The 23,597-nt window shown below is 49.0% G+C and overlaps 1 protein-coding gene across 1 annotated transcript; it reads right to left on the bottom strand.

Moving 5' to 3' along the window:
* Window positions 1-538: 538 nt before the first annotated feature.
* LOC125532790 (uncharacterized) lies at window positions 539-1,060 on the bottom strand. Its single transcript, XM_087538316.1, has one exon. The coding sequence runs from the start codon at window positions 1,058-1,060 to the stop codon at window positions 539-541; it is 522 nt and encodes a 173-aa protein (XP_087394442.1).
* Window positions 1,061-23,597: the final 22,537 nt, after the last annotated feature.

Genomic DNA, 23,597 nt, shown 5'->3' with positions numbered 1-23,597 from the left:
CTTTGGCACCGTAGACGAGGAATAAGGGCGTGAAGCTGGTTGACTTGTTCGGAGTTGTGCGCAGGCTCCATAGGACGGCCGGCAGCTCGTGGAGCCAACAGCCGGCCGAGCACTCCAGAGGCTCGACCAGTCGGGGCGTAATGCCGGACAAAATGAGGCCGTTTGCTTGCTTCACTTGGCCGTTTGACTGCGGATGGGCAACAGACGCTAAGTCCAATCGGATGCCCTGCGTCGCGCAGAAACAGGCCAAGGTTCCTTTGGCAAAGTTTGTGCCGTTGTCGGTGATGATGCTGTGTGGTATGCCATACCGGATGGTGATGTTGGCGATGAAAGTCACAGCAGTCGGACCATTCAACTTCTTGATTGGTTTTGCTTCTATCCATTTGGTGAACTTATCCACCGCGACAAGCAGATGAGTCATGCCGCCGCGTGCTGTCTTGAATGGTCCCACCATATCCATCCCCCAGACAGCGAAGGGCCAGGCGATGGGGATGGTCTTGAGTGCCGAAGCCGGCTGATGTGGCTTGGAGCGGAACTTCTAGCACCCTTTGCATTTCTGGACCAAGCCTTTGGCGTCTTCTAGAGCAGTTGGCCAGAAAAACCCATGGTGGAAAGCTTTGGAAACAAGTGATCTTGAAGCTGTGTGGTGGCCACACTCGCCTTGGTGGATATCTTTGAGGATTGCTTGACCTTGCTCTGGCTCCACGCAGCGCTGGTACACACCAGTGACACTGCGCCTCACAAGTTCTTTGTTGACAATGGTGTATGCTGCTGCCCGGCGTTGGACTTGCCGGGCCGAGATCTCATCAGTCGGCAGCTCTTTGTTCACCAGAAAGTTGAGGATCGGCTGTGCCCATGAAGGTGCTGCTATTTCTTTGACTGCTATAACTGCAACTTGCACGAGGTCGGTTGGGCCGGGAAGCGGTGGGTTGGAGTCCTCTATCGCTTGCTGAGTCGATGAAGTCCCCGGGCCGACTGCAGCAGTCCCCGGGCTGGGTTCTGAAGTCCCCGGGTCGGGTGCAGCTGCTACAGTCCCCGGGCCACCTGTCGAATTCCCCATGCCGGCTGCTGAGGTCCTCAAGTCGGATCCGACTCCTTCAGGGGGAGCCAGCACGAAGATGGAATCTGACTCTGCCGATGGCTTGACAGACGGCTTAAGGAGGCATTGCAGGGCGACGCCAGCTGGTATTGCTTTCCGGGTGGAGCCGATTCGTGCCAAGGCATCTGCTTGCTCATTGTCATTCCTCAGCACATGTAGGAACTCGCATCCTTCAAAGTATCCACTGAGTTGCTGGACGAGGAAGCGGTAGCTTGCCATGTTTGCATCTTTGGCGTCCCAGTCGCCTGACGACTGCTGGACCACCAAGTTAGAGTCTCCATAACACAGGATACGACGAATGCCGAGTTCCTTGGCAAGCCGGAGCCCGTGAATGAGTGCTTCGTATTCAGCAACGTTGTTGGAGGCGGCAAAGTGGATTTGTAGCACATATATGAGCTTGTCGCCTTTGGGTGAGATGAGGACGATGCCAGCTCCCAAACCGTTGCGCATCTTTGAACCATCAAAGTGCATCCGCCAATGGGTGGAGTCTGGTGCTGGCGGCAGGTATTGGGTCTCGGACCAGTCGATGGGGAAGTCGGCCAGTGCTTGTGACTTGACAGCGGTGCGAGGCTAGTAGTAGATGGTGTAGGGAGCCAAATCTATGGCCCATTTGGCCACTTGGCCCGAAGCATCCCGGCTTCCAATGATCTCGGCAAGAGGACCAGTGCAGACAACAGTGATTGGGTGCTCTTGGAAGTATGGCTTCGGCTTCTTGGCGGCGAAGTGTACGCCGTAGAACAACTTCTGATAGTGCGGGTAGTTCTGTTTTGAGGCGGATAGCACTTCACTCAGGTAATACACCGGCCTCTGGACTGGTAGTGCTTTGCCTTCTTCCTTGCGTTCCACAATGATGACTGTGCTTGTCGGATGTGGGGTTCTGGCAAACCCTTAAGGTTCGAACACTGGGGTGCACGCGAAGTCTTTCCCTCCTACCAATCTACGCCCTAGCTCACTAAGATCTCCCGGACGAACTCGACAAACTCGCAACACAGAAAGACACAAGGTTTATACTATTTCAGGCCACCGTTGTGGTGTAATACCCTACTCCAGTGTGGTGGTGGTGGATTGCCTCTAGGGCTGATGATGAATAGTACAAGGGAAGAACAGCCTCCTCAGGTTGAGGTGTTCTTGAGCTCGGTGAGCTTGTGTGTGTGAGGATGGTGTCGATGTCAAAACCGGCGGATCTTGGGTAGGGGGTCCCGAACTGTGCGTCTAGGCCGGATGGTAACAGGAGGCAAGGGACACGAAGTTTTACCCAGGTTCGGGCCCTCTCGATGGAGGTAAAACCCTACGTCCTGCTTGATTAATATTGATGATATGGGTAGTACAAGAGTAGATCTACCACGAGATCAGAGAGGCTAAACCCTAGAAGCTAGCCTATGGTATGATTGTTGATGTGTATGATGCCCTACGGACTAAAACCCTCCGGTTTATATAGACAACGGATAGGGTTAGGGTTACATAGAGTCGGTTACAATGGTAGGAGATCTAAACATCTGTATCGCCAAGCTTGCCTTCCACGCCAAGGGAAGTCCCTTCCGGACACGGGACAGAGTCTTCAATCTTGTATCTTCATAGTCCAGGAGTCTGGCTGAAGGTATAGTTCGGCTATCCGAACACCCCCTAATCCAGGACTCCCTCAGTAGCCACCGAACCAGGCTTCAACGATGATGAGTCTGGTGCGCAGATTGCCTTCGGAATTGCAAGGCGGGTTCTCCTCCAAATTCCATGTACCTGTTGAATAAAGTCTGGTTTCTTGTAGATGTTGCGCTCCTTGGCTTTTGCGCCCAATAATGGCCGCTCCCCACGTGTCAAACGAATATGAAAGGTCTGAGTGTTTTTACATTCACACCCCTAGCCGCGTAAACAAGTTGACCTATTTAAAGAGACGAGGATTTAGATCCAAGCCACACCTTCCCCCTTCGCGAGTGTTCATCAGAGCGCATTCGACAAAGATCCATTCCACCATGGCCAGCCGTCGCGACTCCTCCTCCCGCCCTTCCAGCCCTAAGCCTGGACATTGGGAAAGATGCTCCATCCCGCATAGCGAGTTAGTGACGCTCCAGACCAAGGGATTTCTCCCCCCGGCCTATATGATCCCGGTTTGAGCCGGTCTTGCCGTCTATAACGGCGGAGGGCAAGCGGAGAGCGCCCCTAATCCCTCCAAAGGAGAGCGGGTGTGCCTCGTCCCTTATTTAATAAGGGGGCTCGGATTTCCCATCCATCCATTTCTCCGGGGGCTGCTGCAGTTCTACGGCCTCCAGCTACATCATCTCACGCCTGCCTCAGTATTGCATATCGCGGGCTTTGTAGCCCTCTGCGAGCTGTTCTTGGGTGTTGAAGCTCATTTCGGACTATGGAGGGAGCTATTTTTCCTCGTGCCCCGTTCCAAGAAGGGGTCTATGTATCAAGTGGGCGGATCCAAAGTATGGCGCATCGTCAGGACTGGCTATCTGTCCGGAACCCCAAAGAAGGCGTCTGAAGACTGGCCCTCGGAATGGTTTTACATAGAAGACGTCCCGCTGCCGGATCCTGTCCAGATCGGCCTCCCTGAATTCAACAATGCTCCCTTAAAGAAGCGCCTAAGCTGGCGCCCACGGAGCCCTCAGAGGGAATGTGACAGGGACGTTGTTTACCTGATGGGCCGGATAAGATTGTTAGCTCATTCCGGACTAACCATGATCGGGGTCATGGCCGCATGCATCATGCGAGGGGTGCAGCCGCTACAGTATAGAAGCCACCCCATGTGGATTTCAACGAGGAGGACAACACCACCCGCTACGGCCGTAACGGGCCGGATTCGGCTGCGGTTCTAATAAAGACCTTGTCCGCTTTGTACAAGGGAGAAGAGGAGGATTTTCTCCGCGTTAACCCAAAGGGTGGATTTTCCATGTACAATCCTCCAAGCTGGGTGAGTGATCACATCTTGCCCATCCAGTTTATATCCCCATTGTTAAATATTTAATCTTAGCGATTTCGACGCAGGAACTGCGCCAGGCTGTTAAAGAAATAAACAGCCCTCCTCCACAACTCGAGAACCCAGGACGGTCCCTCGACCCGGACTCGCAAGAGGATCCGGAGCTTTCGGTGGATCTGATTGATGGAGTGTTCCATCAATTGAGCAAGGACAACGCCCTGGTGTCCATTACGGTCGATTATCCAGGGCTAATCCCGGCCTCCTAGAAACGGGAGGCCGAACCTGCGGCGACAAGCCAACGAGGGGCCGCAGGGCCCCGTGGGCAGAAAAGAGGTGCAGTCCGGACCGAGGCGTCAGCGCAAAGGTATGGCGCACCCCCTTATCCCAGGTGTCGTACCTTCAGGGCATATTAACAGTTGTGCCCTCTTCAGGACAAAGAGACCTCGCCGAACTATATTCGGAGAGACCGCCAATCGCGCCTCCACCAGCCAGGCTCCGAAGCCTGGCCCGGAAGCGGGGCCGAACATAAGGCGCGCACTGGACGCTCCTCCGACTGAGGATGTGGATAGGTTGTCTGCTACCAACTCTGAGGTGGAGAGTGCCATGAACCACAGGCGTCGCCGGACAATTCTTAGCGACGCTTGTTTCTCCCAAGAGGCGTTAGATGCCTTTAAGTCGGGAGATGTGTACCTCCGTGCCGCTCAAAATGGTCTAACCAGAGCCACGGAGCAATATGTAAAAGACATACGGGTAAGAAAATTTTGGTAATTATATATATACCAGTAGCCCCTGAGACTTGAAACGGTTAAAATAACTGATTTAAGGATCATTTGTTATGCAGGTTCTTACAGAAAAGAATTCCCTACTGTCCAAGGAGCTGGAAGAGTGCAAAGCCCAACTTGAGGCCGCACTAGCCGCGGCAGGGGAGCCTAAGGAAGCCCCTGCTGGTAATACACACTTCGAAAGATAAGTATTTTTCGAAGCACGACTTTGGTGCAAATCTGACAAATGAAATTGCAGATGGCGCCGGATTGGATCCAGAAAGGCAACATCTCCTACGCCAGCTAAAGGCTGGTGAGAGGGTGCTGTTGAAGGTGATGGGGGAGAAAAACGATCTCTGAGATGCCAACACCAAGCTGGGCGTCGAGCTGAAAGATGTTCGTGCCCAGCTGTCAGACTCCGTGAAGGAGAATCAGCGGCTTCGGCGCGACATATTTAGTAAGTGCTTGAACGAACCTTTTAAAAGAAAGTTCGGCGGGGAAGTCGACTAACAGAGCAATGTCTGTAGGTGTGCTGACAGGCCGTCCTGCAGAGGAGATGCCCGGTTCTACGGGTGACCTTCTTCCCGAGCTCTCGCAACTGCTCGATCGAGTTCGGCAGGCGATGCGAGGCGTCGCCCAGGCCCTGTGGCCATCCGTCTCCATGCCTGAAGGTCTTGGAGAGCTTGCGGAGAAGCTAAAAGGAGCACGGCGGCGCTTCCGATTGTGGAAGATATCAGCCTGTTGTCAAGGCGCTAGGGAGGCCTGGGCCATGGTGAAGACGCGGTACGCAAAGGCTGACCCCAACCACATGGCCGAGGTCGGTCCTATAGGGCCCGATGGGAAGGAGATCCCTGTAAGCTTGGTATACGGCCAAGTAGAGTTGGCCGCAAAGTATTCCCAGCAGGACTGTAAATTAGACAGCCTGTTAGATGGTATTGAAGAGGAATACGATCAGTCAAAATGACTATGTAATGTAGTTGACATTTATAATGCCTTCTAGCCGGATTGTAGATCATTTGTCATGGCCGACCTTTTCGCTTCAGCCTCGGGACCTGATGATCCGGAGTGTGTCCGAATTCCCATGCGGTTATATAGGAACCGGGGAATGCATGGAGACCAGGCGTAGGGGTCATTAGTGCGTGAACAGACAAGTGCTCGACTAGTTATGTTGTATTACATGGTTAGTAAGAAACATCTTCCAGGGAGAATAGTTCCGTTAGGGGTTCCTTTCCCTGGGAGGCATGCCCTAAGGTGCATGTCCATGCTGCGAAAAGAAACGCAGGAAAAACATCTGGGGTGTAGAAAATAAAAAAGATCATCTTTAGTTCACCGACCGAATATTCCCTTAAGAACGCTAGCTTTCGGCTTCACCCAGTCTGAGGTACACATCCGGCTGACCCGGCAGTAACAATCGCAGAGGTGCTCCCTTTACCACCTAGCCGAACAATCGGGAACATAGGGGTAAGCACAGGAGCCAGGCAACCCAGCTTGGCCAAAACTTAAGTCATATCGATGCATATAATGGTGAATAAAAGGTACATGCGGAAGTGTGACGCATGTGTTGGGCATGAAGCCCGTATGAATAAGCTTCTGTTTAAAGAAGCCCCCAGGTTTAATGAGCGCGGATGGCGCGTCACTGTATGAGCCTTTAAGAGCTATAAGAGAGAGAGAGAGAGAGAGAGAGAGAGAAGAGAAATGCAAGACAGAAAATATATAAAAAATGGACAGAGGAAGGAGATGAACATAGAGTCCGGCGCTAGGCATAGAATCTTCGGAGACAGGCTGCGTTCCATGGGTTCGGCTCGAGCCGGTTATCCGATGCATCTCGCAGGCGGTACGCTCCACCAGTCAGGACTTGGTCAATTATGAAGGGACCTTCCCACTTGGGCTTGAGTTTGTCCTTTTTCTTGTCCAGTAGTCGTAGAACTAATTCGCCAACGTTGTAATTTTTGGCCCGTACTTCTCTGCTTTGGTATCTTCGAGCCTGCTGTTGATAGAATACGGAACGGGCTTTTGCCACGTCACTCTCCTCCTCCAATGCGTCTAAGCTGTCCTGCCGATCGAGCTCGGCTTCTCTTTCTTCGTACATGCGCACTCGAGGTGAGTCATGGATTATGTCGCAGGGCAACACTGCCTCTGCGCCGTACACCATAAAGAATGGTGTGTATACGGTGGTGCGATTCGGTGTGGTCCGCAGCCCCCAGAGTACGGAGTCGAGCTCCTCTACCCAGTGCGTGTTAGATTCCTTGAGGGACCGCACTAATCTAGGTTTAATGCCGCTCATGATAAGACCATTTGCATGTTCGACATGGACGTTAGTTTGTGGGTGATAGACGGAAGCATAGTCGAGCTTGATGCCCATGTTTTTGCACAGTTTTACCTCGTCAGCCGTGAAGTTCGTGCCGTTATCAGTGATGACGCTGTGGGGAATGCCGCAACGGTGTACGACCTCGGATATAAAGTCTATCACCGGTCCGGATTCGGCCGTCTTAACAGGCTTGGCTTCTATCCATTTGGTGAATTTATCCACCATGACCAGTAAGTATTTTTGCTTGTGGGTTCCGCCTTTAAGGGGTCCAACCATGTCAAGCCCCCAGACCGCGAAGGGCCAAGTAATGGGGATGGTTCAGAGGGCGGTGGGTGGCATATGGCTTTGGTTTGCAAAGAGCTGGCAACCGGTGCATCGTTGGACTAAGTCCTCAGCGTCTGCCCAGGCCATCGGCCAATAAAAGCCTGTACGGAAGGCCTTGCTTACGAGGGACCGAGCTGCAGCGTCATGACCGCCCAGTCCGGCATGAATTTCAGCCAGGAGGTTCCGCCCCTCCTCTTCGGAGATGCACCTTTGAAGGACTCCGGTAGTGCTTTTCTTATAAAGCTCTCCCTCGTGGACTCTGTAGGCTTTGGATCGCCGCACTATGCAGCGTGCCTCATTTTGGTCCTCGGGGAGTTCCTGCCTAGTGAGGTAGGCGAGGAATGATTCTGTCCACGGGGCGATGACGGCCATTATTACGTGGGCTGAAGGTGTTATTTCATTGGCAGAGCCTCCGATTGTGTCAGAATGTTTGGTGTCGGGCAGTGCGGTTTGGTCCGAGGTGTTATTGTTCGGCTCCCCTTCCCATACTACGGATGGCTTGAACAACCTTTCTAGGAAGATGTTGGGGGGGACTACATTGTGTTTTGCGCTGATGCATGCCAGGACATCTGCCTCCTGATTATTTTCCCGGGCTATATGGTGAAATTCAAGCCCCTCGAACCGAGCTGACATTTTTAGGATGGCGTTGCGGTAAGCTGCCATTTTTGGATCCTTGGCATCGAAGTCTCCATTTATTTGGGATATAGCAAGGTTCGAGTCCCCGCGCACCTCTAGGCGTTGAATGCCCATGGATAGTGCCATCCGGAGACCATGTAATAGGGCCTCATATTCGGCTGCGTTGTTGGAGTCCGTGTACATAATCTGGAGTACGTATTGAACTGTGTCTCCTGTGGGGGACGTCAAAATGACGCCAGCCCCTAGTCCGGCCAACATCTTGGAGCCGTCGAAATGCATGATCCAATTTGAATATGTGCCGTACTCTTTAGGGAGTTCGGCCTCCATCCATTCTACGACGAAGTCGGCCAAGACTTGTGACTTGATGGCTCGCGGTGGCTTATAAGTTATGTCGAACGGGAGGAGCTCAATGGCCCATTTTGCAATCCGGCCCATTGCGTCATGGTTGTTTATAATATCGTTGAGTGGTACTTCCGAGGCTACTGTTATTGAACACTCTTGAAAGTAGTGTCGTAGCTTCCGGGATGCCATGAATACCACATACGCGATCTTTTGATAATGCGGGTACCGTGATTTGCAAGGAGTGAGGACAGTGGACACATAATAGCCTGGCTTTTGAAGGGGGAATCTGTGTCCGTCCGCTTCTCGTTCGATGACGAGCACTGCGCTTACAACCTAATGTGTTGCTGCAATGTATAATAGCATTGGTTCGCCAATATTTGGCGCGGCTAGGACTGGGTTTGTTGCAAGTATGGCTTTTATCTCCTCGAGTCCGGCCGTGGCTGCATCCGTCCATTCGAAGTGTTCGGTGCATCGAAGGAGGCGGTAAAGGGGTAGGGCCTTTTCACCCAAGCGGGAGATAAAGCGTCTTAGAGCCGCCACGCATCTGGTTAACTTTTGTATTTGTTTGAGGTCCTTTGGGATATCCAGTTGCGACAGAGCTCGGATCTTGTCCGGGTTTGCTTCGATTCCTCTACCGGATACAATGAAGCCCAAGAGCTTTCCGGCTGGAACGCCAAAAACGCATTTTTCCGGGTTGAGCTTGATGTCGTATGTTCGGAGGTTATCAAATGTGAGCCTCAAGTCGTCTACTAGAGATTCGACATGTCTTGTTTTGACGACCACATCATCTACATATGCCTCCACTGTTTTGCCGATCTGGCTTGCCAGGCATGTCTGAATCATGCGCTGATATGTTGCGCCGGCGTTTTTGAGCCCGAAGGGCATTGTGTTGAAGCAGAATGGGCCATATGGTGTGATAAATGCCGTTGCAGATTGGTCAGATTCTGCCATCTTGATTTGATGGTAGCCGGAATATGCGTCGAGGAAACACAACGAATCATGTCCTGCGGTAGCGTTGATAATTTGATTGATGCGGGGGAGGGGGAAGGGATCCTTTGGGCAAGCCTTGTTAAGGTCTTTAAAATCAACGCACAGGCGCCAGGATTTGTCCTTCTTTGGTACCATCACCAGGTTTGCTAGCCAGTCCGGATGTTTTATATCTCTGATGAATCCGGCCTCCAATAGCTTTGCTAGCTCCTCTCCCATAGCCTGTCTCTTAGGTTCGGAAAAACGCCGAAGAGCCTGTTTGACAGATTTAAATCCCGTTTGGATATTTAAGCTGTGCTCGGCCAGCCTGCGTGGGATTCCTGGCATGTCTAAAGGGTGTCAGGAGAAAATGTCCCAGTTTTCTCATAGGAACTCTCGCAGTGCGGCGTCTACATCAGGGTTTAACTATGCCCCGATGGAAGCTGTTTTATTTGGGTCCGTTGGATGGACTTGGAATTTGACTATTTCGTCCGCCGGTTTAAAGGAGGTGGACTTGGATCTTTTGTCGAGTACCACATCGTCCCTATTCACCATAGAGCGCAGCGCAGTCAGTTCCTCAGCCGCTAGGGCTTCGGATAGTGCCTCGAGGGCCAGTGCGGCTGTCTTGTTTTCGGCACGGAGTGCTATGTCCGGATCACTAGCGAGAGTGATGATCCCGTTAGGCCCGGGAATTTTGAGCTTCATGTACCCATAATGGGGTATTGCTTGGAAGATTGTAAACGCTTCCCGCCCTAGCAGAGTGTGATAACCACTGCTGAACGGAGCCACATGGAACATGATCTCTTCGGACCTGTAATTATCCGGCGTGCCGAACACCACATCTAGTGTGATTTTTCCTGTGCAGCGCGCTTCGCGACTGGGGATTATTCCTCTAAAGGTTGTGCTGCTTCGCTCAATGCGGTTCCAGTCTATTTCCATTTTTTGAAGGGTTTCCTCGTAAATGAGGTTCAATCCGCTGCCGCCGTCCATGAGTACCTTGGTAATACGAAAGCCATCCACTATTGGGCTGAGGACCAATGCGGCTGGTGCTCGGGCTGTTCGGAATTTAGGTTCATCACTAGCGTTAAAGGTAATAGCCGTGTCACTCCATGGGTTTATTGTTGCTACTTGGTAGACTCCGGCAAGGCTGCGGAGTGTCCTTTTTCGCATATTATTTGATGCGAAAGTCTTGAAGACTGTTAATACCGTATGGGTGTCTCTGGGGTGGCTTTCTGTGGCCTCCGGAATTAGGAGGTTTTCGCCAATTTTGGCCACCTGCCGGAGTATCCAACATGCTCTAAGGCTGTGAGTTGGTGTGGCGTCCTCTGTACTGTGAATTTTATAGGGTCCGTTAAGCCATCCTTCCAGTACGGTTCTATGCCCTACATAGGGTTTTTGCTTTTTGGTATTTGACCTGGGTGTCTGGTTATGTTGTACCCTTTTATTTCGGACTGGGTTTGTATATAGGGCCGGATTGTCCCAAAATTTTATTTTGGTTTTCCAGGCGCTTTCCATCGCACAATACTTTTGTACAATGGACGCCAAGTCAGCGAAGCGTGTGATATCACGGCGACTCATGGCGTTGAGTATTCCCTTGTCCGTGCAATTATTGCAGAAGATTAAGATTGCGTCTTCCTCGCGGCAGTCCCTTAGCCTATTCTTAACTAGGAGGAATCTAGCCCAGTAATGATTACTGTTTCATCGGGCTCTTGCCTGATTTTGGATAGATCGCTTTTGTTGGGGTGGGTGGGTGGAGTTAAATCTGAAGCCTCACCCCGTCTGAGGCTCAGAGGCCGAGGAATTTCTGAACTTGAAAATTTGGATCCCTGGGTGTTGTCCAATGAATCCAGCCCGTCGCTTGACTCTAAGTTCAGGTCTTGAGTGATATCCTCCCCTCCGCGGGTATCCGGTTTGGAGGGATCGGGAATCCGGACGTAGCGAGTCCTTAAGATAGACGAAGGGTCGCCGCACTGTCCCTCTACCACGGCAACGTGATGGGTGACTTGGGGAGAGTTAATCTCTCTCAGATTGGTTTTAGGCCCAATCTGGTCGTAATCCGTAGCGACTCCCAGGGCGGCGAAGCAATCCAAGAGCTCGTTTATGGAGGAAAGCTCCATTGGATCTAACTGCTCGGCGAGTTCCGAACTGACATGAAGATTGTTTTCGATGGCTCGAGAGGTCATCATCGATGCAGAAGCCGAACAGGCGGTCATAAGAAAACCACCTAGCCGGAGGGTTTGGCCGACAGCCAAAGCTCCCTTAGCAACGGTGCCGTCTTTAAAGACGGGGCGAGGCATCCTTCCTGATGGCGACGACACAGAGGAACTCTCAATGAAAGCACCAATGTCGTTGTCAAAACCGGCGGATCTCGGGTAGGGGGTCCCGAACTGTGCGTCTAGGCCGGATGGTAACAGGAGGCAAGGGACACGAAGTTTTACCCAGGTTCGGGCCCTCTCGATGGAGGTAAAACCCTACGTCCTGCTTGATTAATATTGATGATATGGGTAGTACAAGAGTAGATCTACCACGAGATCAAAGAGGCTAAACCCTAGAAGCTAGCCTATGGTATGATTGTTGATGTGTATGTTGTCCTACGGACTAAAACCCTCCGGTTTATATAGACACCGGATAGGGTTAGGGTTACATAGAGTCGGTTACAATGGTAGGAGATCTGAACATCCGTATCGCCAAGCTTGCCTTCCACGCCAAGGAAAGTCCCTTCCGGACACGGGACGGAGTCTTGAATCTTGTATCTTCATAGTCCAGGAGTCCGGTTGAAGGTATACTTCGGCTATCCGAACACCCCCTAATCCAGGACTCCCTCAGATGGTCTGAATGATCCGTCCCTTCTCTCTCTCTCCGTGTTCTGTCTCGTCGTGTTCTCCTCCTCCCTTCTGTGGTGGCTAGCTCTAATTATATAAGCCCTGGTCCTCTTCCCAAATATCGAGCGGGAAGGGAGTCAACAATGGAGGGCTAATTTGAAGGGGGACAGCTAGTACAAGCTATCCTGATAAAGGTGGTCTTCGCCTGCCAAAAGCACTGGTGGTGACGCCATCTTGGGCTCCACGATGACCTCCATCTTGCCGTCCTCCTGGTCTTGGTCTCGTTGCACCAATATAGCAACCTTTGCCTAATGCCTCGGTACTCTTCGCCTACGCTTGCCTCCTTAGCACCAAAGAGGAAATAAGGACGCTGCGCGCACTAGCGCCCACCTGGCGCCTGCCTGGTGTTGTGCGTCATGGCTCACATCACGAGGGCCTCGTGAGGTTTGCCCTGCCTTGATATCTCCGCTCCTCGCGAGCCTGCCTAGCCAGGCCACTCCAGAGGAGGTCTTGCGTCATCCGCCTCGCGAGGCTCGGACCCTCTCGAGGGTCTTGGATGCTTTGCTGGTGAAGATGGGTCGTACGGCCTGCTGGCTCAGCCACGCCGTGGGCCGCAGGCAGGCAAGTCTGGGGACCCCCGTTCCCAGAACACCGACACAAGGTGCGCTCGGGCTTGGCTTCGTGGCGAAGCCAAGGGCCAAGTATGAAGCGCCACGGGCCCCCAAAGCCTGCGGCCTCGATTGACGCGTGGCGGTTGATTGGACATGGGCGTTTCCGCTTCCCCATGCTGCCCTTGAATCCGCCTGGCTATGCGGCCCTGCCTCTTACACAGTTATTCTTCTTCCGCCACGCCCGGCTCTTCCAATCTCCCTGCTGCCTCGACACCCTGGTCCACCTTCTCAGTCCGACCTGTGCTCCGCCCGCTTCTCTGCCATGGCACCGAAACAAGCCAAAATGGGGAAGAAACCACTGTCCTCGCCAATTGTGCCTCCATCCTTCGAGCCGGCGCTCGGCCGGCCTCGGGTGCTCAACGACGAGGCCATGGACAAGGTGCGCCCCATGCTCGCCTCCAGCTTCAACGAGTGAGGAGAGACGCCGGCCTGGCCCGCGTCTCGTAGCAGCATGGCTCAGGATGTTACCGAGGTTCTGATCTTCATTGACGCCCTCTGGGCTGGCCTGCTTCCTCCCTTATCTGCCTTCTTCAACGCGGTGCTCGAGCACTATCAGATCCACATGCTCCATCTCGATCCGCAAGTTGTGACCCTTCTCGGAGTCTTCGCCTTCGTGTGCGAGGCCATGGTGGGCATCGCCCCCTCCGTGGCACTCCTCCGCCACTTCTTCTCACTGCATCTCACCGGTCCCCGGCAGAACTCTAGGTGCATGGGTTTCCAGGCCATGGCTGCGACAGCAGGCATGGGTATCGACTTCGAGCTCCCTTCATCCACAAGCGAGTTCCATACGCATTGGGTGTTTGTTGACGCTAGCGTGCTCAACCCTCTGCTCCAAGCTCCGGTGGTGCCTGCTATTCCAAACTCCGGCTAGGGTCATTAGAAGCTCACGAGCCCCTGCCTTGCCCCCGTCTGGGCCAGGCTGAGGCGGCTGAAGGACCTTGGCGTGATTACGCCCATGGTGGTGAGGGAGTTCATCAGGCGTCGAGTTGCTCCTCTCTAGCGCCACTCTCGCCTGATGTTGGACTTGCTCAGCAGCCAGGACTACATGAGGTTTCAGGAGGAGGGGCTTCCTCTCGCTGCGCGGCAGACTGTGCTCAAGGTCCTGTCAGGTGTCCCTCTGCCAGTCGAGATGCCAGGAACAGCTGCATGTTGTACCGCTGCGAGAACAAAGCCACATTTTCTGCGAACATGCCTTCCTTTGATGAGTGGGGGCTGCGCCCAGTCGGCTTGGTGGGGCCTCGCGAGAACCCCGTCATCGTTGTCCCCTTGTTCGCTGCCGGTGCCGAGCTCGCCCCAGGTGACGATGCAGGGGAGCAAGCTGCGACGGGGGCTGGCGGCTCGGGTGCTGAGGAGTACATGTCGTTGTTGACACACGAACACATCACGTGTACCCTCGACGCTGGGGGTGATGCACCGCAGCTCACGTCGAAGGAGATCCGACCGACAGCGCGATACGCAAGGCAGTCGACGGGCGCTTTTGTAGACCCGAAAACCCCACACCCCCGGGAGGGATCCCGTCAGGGAGTGCGGCGGCTATGGGCTGCCCTAGGTCGATTTGCTCGCCCCTAGAGCCTCGGAATTCGCAGCTCTCAAACACAAAGAACAGCGAAGAACGAGAGAGAAAATGGTGGAGAGATAAAACGTAGATGAAAAAGTAGTATATTGATTTGTTCGATTGTGTGTTGTTCAATCGGCCGTCACCCCCAACATATATAAGAGGTGGCTGGACTTCCCATACAAGTAAAGGATTCATCTAGGCTTTCCTTACAAGAAAAATTATATCAATTCACATCCTAGAGTCCTAATTCTATTCCAACTCGGATTCAGTCTGAATCTGGCCCAAACTCTGTCTTCCTTCTTGCGCGGGCCGCCGGGCTTGCATATGATCTCTGATCGAGACGGCCCAAATATCAAACTTGTGCGCCTCGACGATACGAACAACTCTCATGTTGATCATTTTTTTCAAATAAGGCCATCTTGAATACTTTTCGAGGTCATCTTTATCTTCTAGTCGGACTCGGTTTTGCAATAGACTGGATTATCCGAGTCTCGTAGTGAATTTGTAGGCTATATATTATCTCTGATGATGATGACTCCAAAATCAAAATTTACCGTCTTGATGATACGCACAACTTCTGTATTGAACACTTCTTCATCCAAGGTCATTTTGATAAACTTTCGAGCACATGTTCAATTTCACTCGGACTTGAGCTCATCCACTCGGATATTAGATACTTTCACTTGGATCGTCCGATTGGACTTTTTCACTCGGAAAACAATCTTTCACTCGGATAACTATATTTCCACTCGGATGACTATATTTCCACTCGGATGACTATATTTCCACTCGGAAGGCACTATCTTATTCAATCGGCAAGTTTTCGTCCCGATGGTAATCTTTTCACTCGGAATATTTTCACCTAGACGACAATTTCACTCGGATGATCATATTTTCACTCGGATGACTATATTTCCACTTGGATAATAATAAGTTCATCCGGTCAGCAAACTTTCACTCGACCGTACAATTTCACTCGACCGTAACCTTTCACTCGGATGGTAAACTTTTCACTCGGATTTCCGACTGAAAACATAGCCCGATCTTGATTTGTCTCTCCAGGCCTCATATGATCTCGGATTGAGACGAATTATATATGAAAATCGATCGGCTCGATGAGACAAAACTTTTCCATGTTGAAGGTTTTTCGATTCAAGGCCGTATTGATGGCCGAATTACTCGCGCAACCTATCAGACAAGTGTCTAGCACCTCGCGCCATATTTCCGTTGAGGTTCAGTCTGCAGTATATTGCCTCTAACTTTTGCATATGAACTCGTATTGAGATGATTTATATATCAAAATCGATTGCTTCGACGAGACGAAGACAATTCCTTAAGAGTGCTCCTTCATCCGAGGTCATCTTGAAGACGTGATTGGCCAAAAACCACTCGGAACATTGCACTATGCCATTCGGAATATAGTTTCGGTCCGTAAGATAAAGTCGAATGAATATAACCGAAACATCAAAGTGGTTCCACTCGGTGACGTGAATATTTTTATGCTGAAAACTCATTCACTCAAGACCATCTTCATTGCAATCTGTATCTTGCCAAAATCAGGTGTCAACACATGCCCCCCTATTTTTCGGCAAAGCTTGCACGCCGAAAAATAATATGCATAGTGTTTGTTCTAAGGACGATATCAACACTCCATCGGCCATTTATTTTTCTCAGGGCGATAATTATGTATCGGCCATGTTTGTTCTAAGGGCGATAATCATATATCGGCCATTGCCCACTTAGGCTTCCTGCCACACACTCGGGTGGTACTTCTTCAAATATTTTCCATTGAGAGCTCGAGGTAACAATGCCCCTTGTATTGATTCCACCAAATATGAATTTCCGGGAACAACTCTTGTAATTCTAAAAGGACCTTCCCAACTTGGAGACCACTTCCCGAATTTTCTATCTCTTGAACCAATCGGCAGAATCACTTTCCAAACGAGATCACCAACTTGAAAATTCTTCAACTTGACTTTCTTATTGTAAGCCCTTGCCACCCTCAACTTATCTCTCTCTATGGCATTCAAAGCAGCCAAACGTTTATCAGCAACCTCATCAATGTTGTCCATCATCAAGTTATAGAAGTCTATTGCCGATAAATCATTTTGTTTGGCTATTCTCAAAGCATTCAAATTTACTTCCATCGGTAAAACAGCCTCCTGACCATATACTAGCTCATATGGAGTCACTTTCGTAGCACCATGCCTTGAGATTCTATGTGCCCATAATGCCTCAGACAACAAGTCATGCCATCTCCTTGGATTATCCTCAATCTTCTTCTTGACAAGCTTGATTAAAATTTTATTGCTAGACTCAGCTTGTCCATTAGCTTGGGCATAATATGGAGAAGAATTGAGCAACTTTATGTTATAAGATTCAGCAAACTCTCTGATTTGGTGTGACATGAAAGATGAACCTTGATCTGTAGTTAACGTTTGAGGAATACTGAATCTATGAATAATGTGCTGGGTTATGAATTGAATTACCTCCGTATGCGTCATGTTCTTGAGAGGTACTGCTTCAGACCATTTAGTGAAATAATCGGTTGCCACCAATACGAACCGATGCCCTTTTAAGGAAGACGGATGGATTTGTCCAATGAAATCTAAAACCCAACCTCTGAGAGGCCACGGTTTGATAATAGGATGTAACATAGCAGCAGGAGCCAATTGAATATCACCAAACTTTTGACAAGCTTCACACCCCTTATAATATCTGAAGCAATCATTAATCATAGTCGGCCAATAAAACCCAGCACGTCGCAATAACCATTTCATCTTGGGAGTCGACTGGCGAGTGCCACAAATACCTTCACGTACTTCTCCCATAGCAACTCTTGCCTGGTCCTCGTCCAAACACTTTAGAAGAACATCATCGACGGTTCGGCGATAAATACCATCATCTCTTATTGTGTACTTGAAAGCCATACGCCGAACAACCCTGTCCACCCTTTCACTCGGATTGCACAAGTAATCAACAATGGGCTTCCTCCAGTCGGGATTGTCACCTGCACTAGACTTTTTGTTAATGGCCGAATCAGTGGGTTCAGGTTCGGCCTCTCCCATATTGGCAAGACAAGACATCAGTCTTTGAGAGATATGAAACATGCCATGATCAACATGATATCCGGATGCTTGTTGTGCCAATTCATTTGCTTTCCAATTGTCATGTCTAGATATATGAGCAATGTTAAAGCAATCCAAAGTAGAAATTATATCTAGACATCTATCAAGATAAACATTAAGTGATTCGTCCAAACACTAAAAGACTTTGGATATTTGCTGCACCACTAGTAACGAATCACCATAAGCCTCAATATGTGTAGCACCTATAGCAAGTAACATCTCTAGGCCGAATAACAATGCTTCATATTCGGCTTGATTGTTTGTGCAAAAATATTCTAAGCGGCATGAGGCTTCAAAAACAGCACCATGAGGAGATATATAAACAATACCAACACCTTGGCCATTGCTACAAACTGAACCATCAAAGTATAATCTCCATGGTACTAATGAAACAAGGTTCATATCAACATCATGCTTGTTATTAACCCGATGTTCAACAATGAAATTAGCAACAATTTGGCCTTTCATGGATTTTAGAGATTCATAAGCCAAATCATATTCAATCAAATCATAAGCCCACTTGCCAATTCTACCACTAAGAATTGGCCTATGCAACATGTATTTAATGACATTGGTTTGACAAGCTACTACACAAACACTCGGCACTAAATAATGTCTCAGTTTTGTGCAAGCATAATATAAGCATAGACATAATTTATCAATAAATGTATACCTTGTCTCTGCATCCAATAAGCGGCGGCTCAAATAAGTGATGGCATGCTCTTTTCCTTCAGTCTCTTGAGTTAGAACAGCACCAATAACTCCTTCCTCTACTGCAATGTAAAGTCTGAAGGGTTCCCTATGCTTGGGTGCTCTCATCACCGGAGGAGTGCACAAATAATTCTTGATCATATCAAATGCTTCTTGCTGTTTTGCCCCCCAAGTGAAATCAGCATCATTCTTTAACCGAAGGATAGGAGTAAATGCATCAACTTTCCCTGATAGATTAGCTATGAACCTTCTCAAATAATTGACCTTGCCAAGGAACTTTTGCATATCTCTCTTGCATGTTGGAGCCTCCACTTTCTGTATAGCTTCTATCTTTTTGGGATCAATCTCTATACCATCTTCATGAATAATGAAACCCAAAAACTTGCCAGCTGACACGCCGAAACCACACTTCAAAGGATTCATTTTCAGTCCATACTTTTTCATTCTTTCAAAAGCTAAACGCAAATCGGCCAAGTGAGATTCAAAAGCATCCGATTTGACAACAATATCATCAATATAAACTTCAAGTATGACACCGAGTAAATCATGAAAAATCAAATTCATAGCCCTTTGATATGTGGCGCCAGCATTTTTCAATCCGAATGTCATCACTGTCCACTCGAATAAACCAAGGAAACCAGGGCATTGAAAAGTTGTCTTGTACATGTCCTCTTTGGCCATAAAAATTTGGTTGTATCTGGCATTACCATCTAGAAAGCTAATAACCTTATGTCCAGAAGCATCATTAATAAGCATATCGGCTATTGGCATAGGATACTCATCTTTGGGTGTAGCCCTATTCAAATCTCTGAAGTCAATGCACACCGTCAACTTACCGGACCCTTTATTCTCCACTTGGACAATGTTATAAATCCACTTGGCATACCTGCAAGGTCGAATGAAATTAGCATCAAGCAGTCGACCGATCTCTTCCTTGATCCGGTCATATGGTTTCGGATTAAATTTTCTGGCCGACTGTTTATAAGGTCTAAAACCGACCTTTATAGGCAACCGATGTTCCACTAGCTCTCGGCTTAATCCTGGCATCTCATTAGATTCCCATGCAAAGCAACAAACATATTCTTTCAATAGCTCGATTAACTTAGCCTTACAATCGGCTTTCAAATTTTTGTTTATAAATGTCGGTCGAGTGACTGAACCATCTCCAATATCTACCTCTTCTAACGGATCGGCTGATGTAAAACCTTGTTCAAGTTTATCCATGTCATCCAACTCCTCTATAGACTCATACATATCGTTCTCATTGGACCGATACTTTACAAGACGTTTTTGTAACCACTCGGAATTAGGATCCATTTAAACATATCATACCTTGGAGCCGATTGCATTCACTCGGCTTTAAAGAGACAGGCACAAAACCATTCTTGGTTGCGCTGAGAAAATCAAATTATGATAAGTCACGTCCCGTCAAGCAAGTAGCATTAGGATGTTGCCAATCCACCGATGCATCGGCCAAAGCAACAATGGCCGAGTTATCCGCGTGAATAACTTCCACTTCATCATCAACCCACTGAATCAAAAACTGGTGCATAGTGGATGGCACGCACTGGTTTGCATGAACCCAGTCGCGGCCTAGTATGACGTTGTAGTTACCTTGCACCTCAGCGACAAAGAATGCAGTAGCCAAAGTTTTGCTTCCGACTGTAAGCTCCACATACATCACACCTTTGGCTTCAGTTTTCTCTTTGCCTTCAAATCCATTGAGCACCATATTGGTCTTGATCAATTCTTCATCAGGCAAACCCAATCTCTTGAAGACCGAATAGGGCATAAGATTTACCACAGCACCACCATCAACAAGCATCCGAGTGAGCGGCAACCCATTAATATGACCTCTGAGATATAATGGTTTAAGATGCGTTACTGGTTCTTTTGGCTTCTCGAATATTGTGTTTTTAGAGCCAAAATCCAGCTGAGCCACCTCCCCTTCTTCATCTACAGCACGAAACTTAGCAGGTAAGTAGTACACCATATTGATATCCATACCTTCATGAACTGGCGTAGACTCATAGTCCAACATATCAGCCTCCTCCTCGAGTGCATCCATCGATTCTGAAATTTGTCCGAGTGAAGGATAAGTAAGAAGTGTCGCAGACGATGTCATATCTGTTGCATCGTCCTCCTTTGGTGATGTAGGTATTGCTGTGATAGATGTAGAAGTTGTTGTATCTCGTATTTGTTTAGGCCTCCACACTTGTTTTGGTGGAACCATGGGTCGAGTGTCATTGAACAACTTATCCCTTTGTTTCTCGGTCTCTTGTTCTGCCATCTCTCGACTCCTTAACCTCTGTAGTTTCCTCTTTTGTGTCTTTGTTAGCCCTGGAGCACACCACTTCGGCTGAGTGTATTTAGGATCTCTCGTTTTTACTCGGCTGGTGCTTGCTTCATGGTCATTATCCGAGTGCTTTGGCGCGATAGCAAGTATCGGCTCAGTCGGATTGCTATGCACAATCGGCTGCTGTATGGCGAATGTTTCGATGCCCAAGATAAGTGAGTCGACATCCATTTTCTCCTTGCCTTTTCCCGACTCAACTGCTGCAACACTTGGTGATTTAACACGCCATTCTTTTCGACTTTCCAGATGCATGAAATTTCCACTCGGGCGCACCTTTTTACTCTGATGGACTCCACTCGAATGAATATCACTCGGATGGAATTCAGTCGGATGGAATCTACTCGGCCACATTTTTTCACTCGGATAGCTTCCACCTGGGTGCATTCTTACACTCGGATAATTTCCATCCGGTCGCATGTTTTGACCAGCCGACCAATAGTTACCGATGTTCAGTCGGCCTCTATATGAATAGTCAACTCGATCCCAAACAGATTGCGTATGCTTTTCTGGAAACGACACCCTTGGTCCACTCGGTTTTATATACTGACTGAACATATCAGCTGATGGTGACCTTGGTCGCTTCAAGTATGATGGCCGGTTAGAGCTGGGACCAGCCGACTGATTAGCATATTTGGATAGCAACATATCAAAAGTTGGCTTGATCCGCTTGCGTTGCACTTTAGCTTCATTCCTCTTCCACTTGCCAACTTCTGGACTCTTGGGTTTGACAAATTTAACTCGCGTATTTTCTTGCACTTGCAGTTTCCCCCTGAGTGTAGGATTCTTGATTGTGATTTTGATTACTTCCTTGCCATCGTGTTGCTTACCAAGCACAACCTGTCTCCCCAAGACCTTGTTGTCCTCCTTGTCTTTCCTGGGGTCACCAACAATGTCATTAGATTTACTAGCAGATTCGGCTACCTCCGGCCGAATGAGTAGCTTCTTGCCCTCCAAATCCATGGTATTCATTGGAAAAGGCTGTTTATCAACTTGCATCTCAGAAAAGTTCAATCGTCCATCATTAATGGCCGATTGTATCTATCGTCGAAAAACATTGCAATCATTAGTAGCATGAGAAAAAGAATTATGATACTTGCAATAAGCACGCTGTTTTAGCTCTTCAAACAGCGGTAAAGTATGAGATATTCTAATAATCTTAGCCCGCAGCAAAGCATCAAATATTCTATCACACTTAGCAATGTTAAAAGTAAACTTCATCTCTTCATCATGATTCTTATGAATCGGTTTCAGATCATTGCAAGTAAAAGGTTTGGCCTTAGATGGCCAAGCAAATTCAGTAGCAAAAACATCACCCTCATCGTCCGAGTGATCACTATCATATTCCACCATATTCATATTTGGACGATCGACTTTGTATCTATGCACTTCTTTGAGATCTTTGCTTCGGCTTTCCTGAGCCAAAGCCCTTTGTAAGACTTGGTTGATATTTAAGAACTCATAACCTTCCAGCTTTTCTCTAATGGGAGTTCTCAAACCACTCAGCACTAGGTCTGCCAAGTCTCTCTCGGTTATCACCAAACTAAAACACCGGTTTTTTGTTTCTCTGAATCTCTTGACGTAATCGGAGACCGATTCATCATGCTTCTGTTTAACCGATGTTAGATGTGATAACTTGAGTTCATTGTCGCCGCTATAAAAGTGATCATGAAATTTCTGCTCTAGCTGCGACCAAACCCGAATGGAACCATGTGGTAAAGAAGAAAACCATGAAAATGCAGTACCAGTTAAAGATAAAGGAAACAAACACACTTTCAACTCATTTAGTGAGCCTGCTTCACCTAGTTGTGCTAAGTATTGACTAACATGCTCCCATGTGGTTTTTGTGCCCTCTCCATTGAACTTAACAAAATCTGGAATCTTATATCCCGGAGGGCACTGGATAGCATCAAAGTACTCGGGGTATGGCTTTTGGTAAATTCGATTCTGAGGTAACTCAACTCCAAAATTTTCTCGAAGCATCTTAGCCATCTCCTCTCTAAGATTAGCTAGACCATCATCCATAGTGGACGATGCAGCTTGTGGCAGTGGCATAGAAGGAGTAGGGTTGCTAGTTGTGGGTAGGAATTGTGGCATGTATGTCGACCCATAATTTGGTAGTGGTCGAGTGGTTGTAGCTGTAGATAGAGTTTGGTTCGGCATTGCCACCGAACCTGTCATGCTCATAATAGCCACAATCTGATTTGTTTGGGTAGGATAATAAGTCATCGGCACGGGAGGCGCCGATGCAATAGGTAAAGCCAGATTAGGGTTTTGCACACTAGCAGCTACACCATTATTACCACTAGACGATTGAGATATATTCTTCTGAGCATTAGTATTTTCTATAAAATTTTGATAGACTAGATTGTTACCATCAGCAATATGACTTTCAATCTCAGCCCACTGCTTAGGAGAAGATGCAGTACTTATAGAGGGTTTAACCTGCTCGGCTTGAAGAGGAGGGAACTTGATTTCTTCAATCGGAGTGATGTTGCCTTGGCGATCCTTCTTGAACTTTGCAAGGAACTCCTGCAAGTCCTTCTCCTCGCGCGCCTTCTTGTACTCCTCATAAACTTGGCGATGATCGGCCGATATCTCATCAAGACTGGGCTTAATGATGTTATCGGCGTCTACCTCAGATGGCTTGGGAATATCAGACATGGTGGATGATGACGATTGATCTTCGATCCCCAGCGGAGTCGCCAAAAAGTGTGTTGACACACGAACACGTCATGTGTACCCTCGACGCCGGGAGTGATGCACCGCAGCTCACGTCGAAGGAGACCCGACCGACAGCGCAATATGCAAGACAGTCGACGGGCACTTTTGTAGACCCGAAAACCCCACACCCCCGGGAGGGACCCCGTCAGGGAGTGCGGCGGCTATGGGCTGCCCTAGGTCGATTCGCTCGCCCCTAGAGCCTCGGAATTCGCAGCTCTCAAACACGAAGAACAGCGAAGAACGAGAGAGAAAACGGTGGAGAGATAAAACGTAGATG

Source organism: Triticum urartu, chromosome 1A, assembly GCF_056163025.1.
Source record: "Triticum urartu cultivar PI428250 chromosome 1A, HENAU_Tu73, whole genome shotgun sequence".
Lineage (NCBI taxonomy): Eukaryota > Viridiplantae > Streptophyta > Magnoliopsida > Poales > Poaceae > Triticum > Triticum urartu.
This window is presented reverse-complemented; position numbering and strand designations above follow the sequence as displayed.

Excerpts from the sequence above, each read along its gene's own strand:
- LOC125532790 (XM_087538316.1), bottom strand. The coding sequence starts at position 1,060 with ATGGGGAATTCGACAGGTGGCCCGGGGACTGTAGCAGCTGCACCCGAC.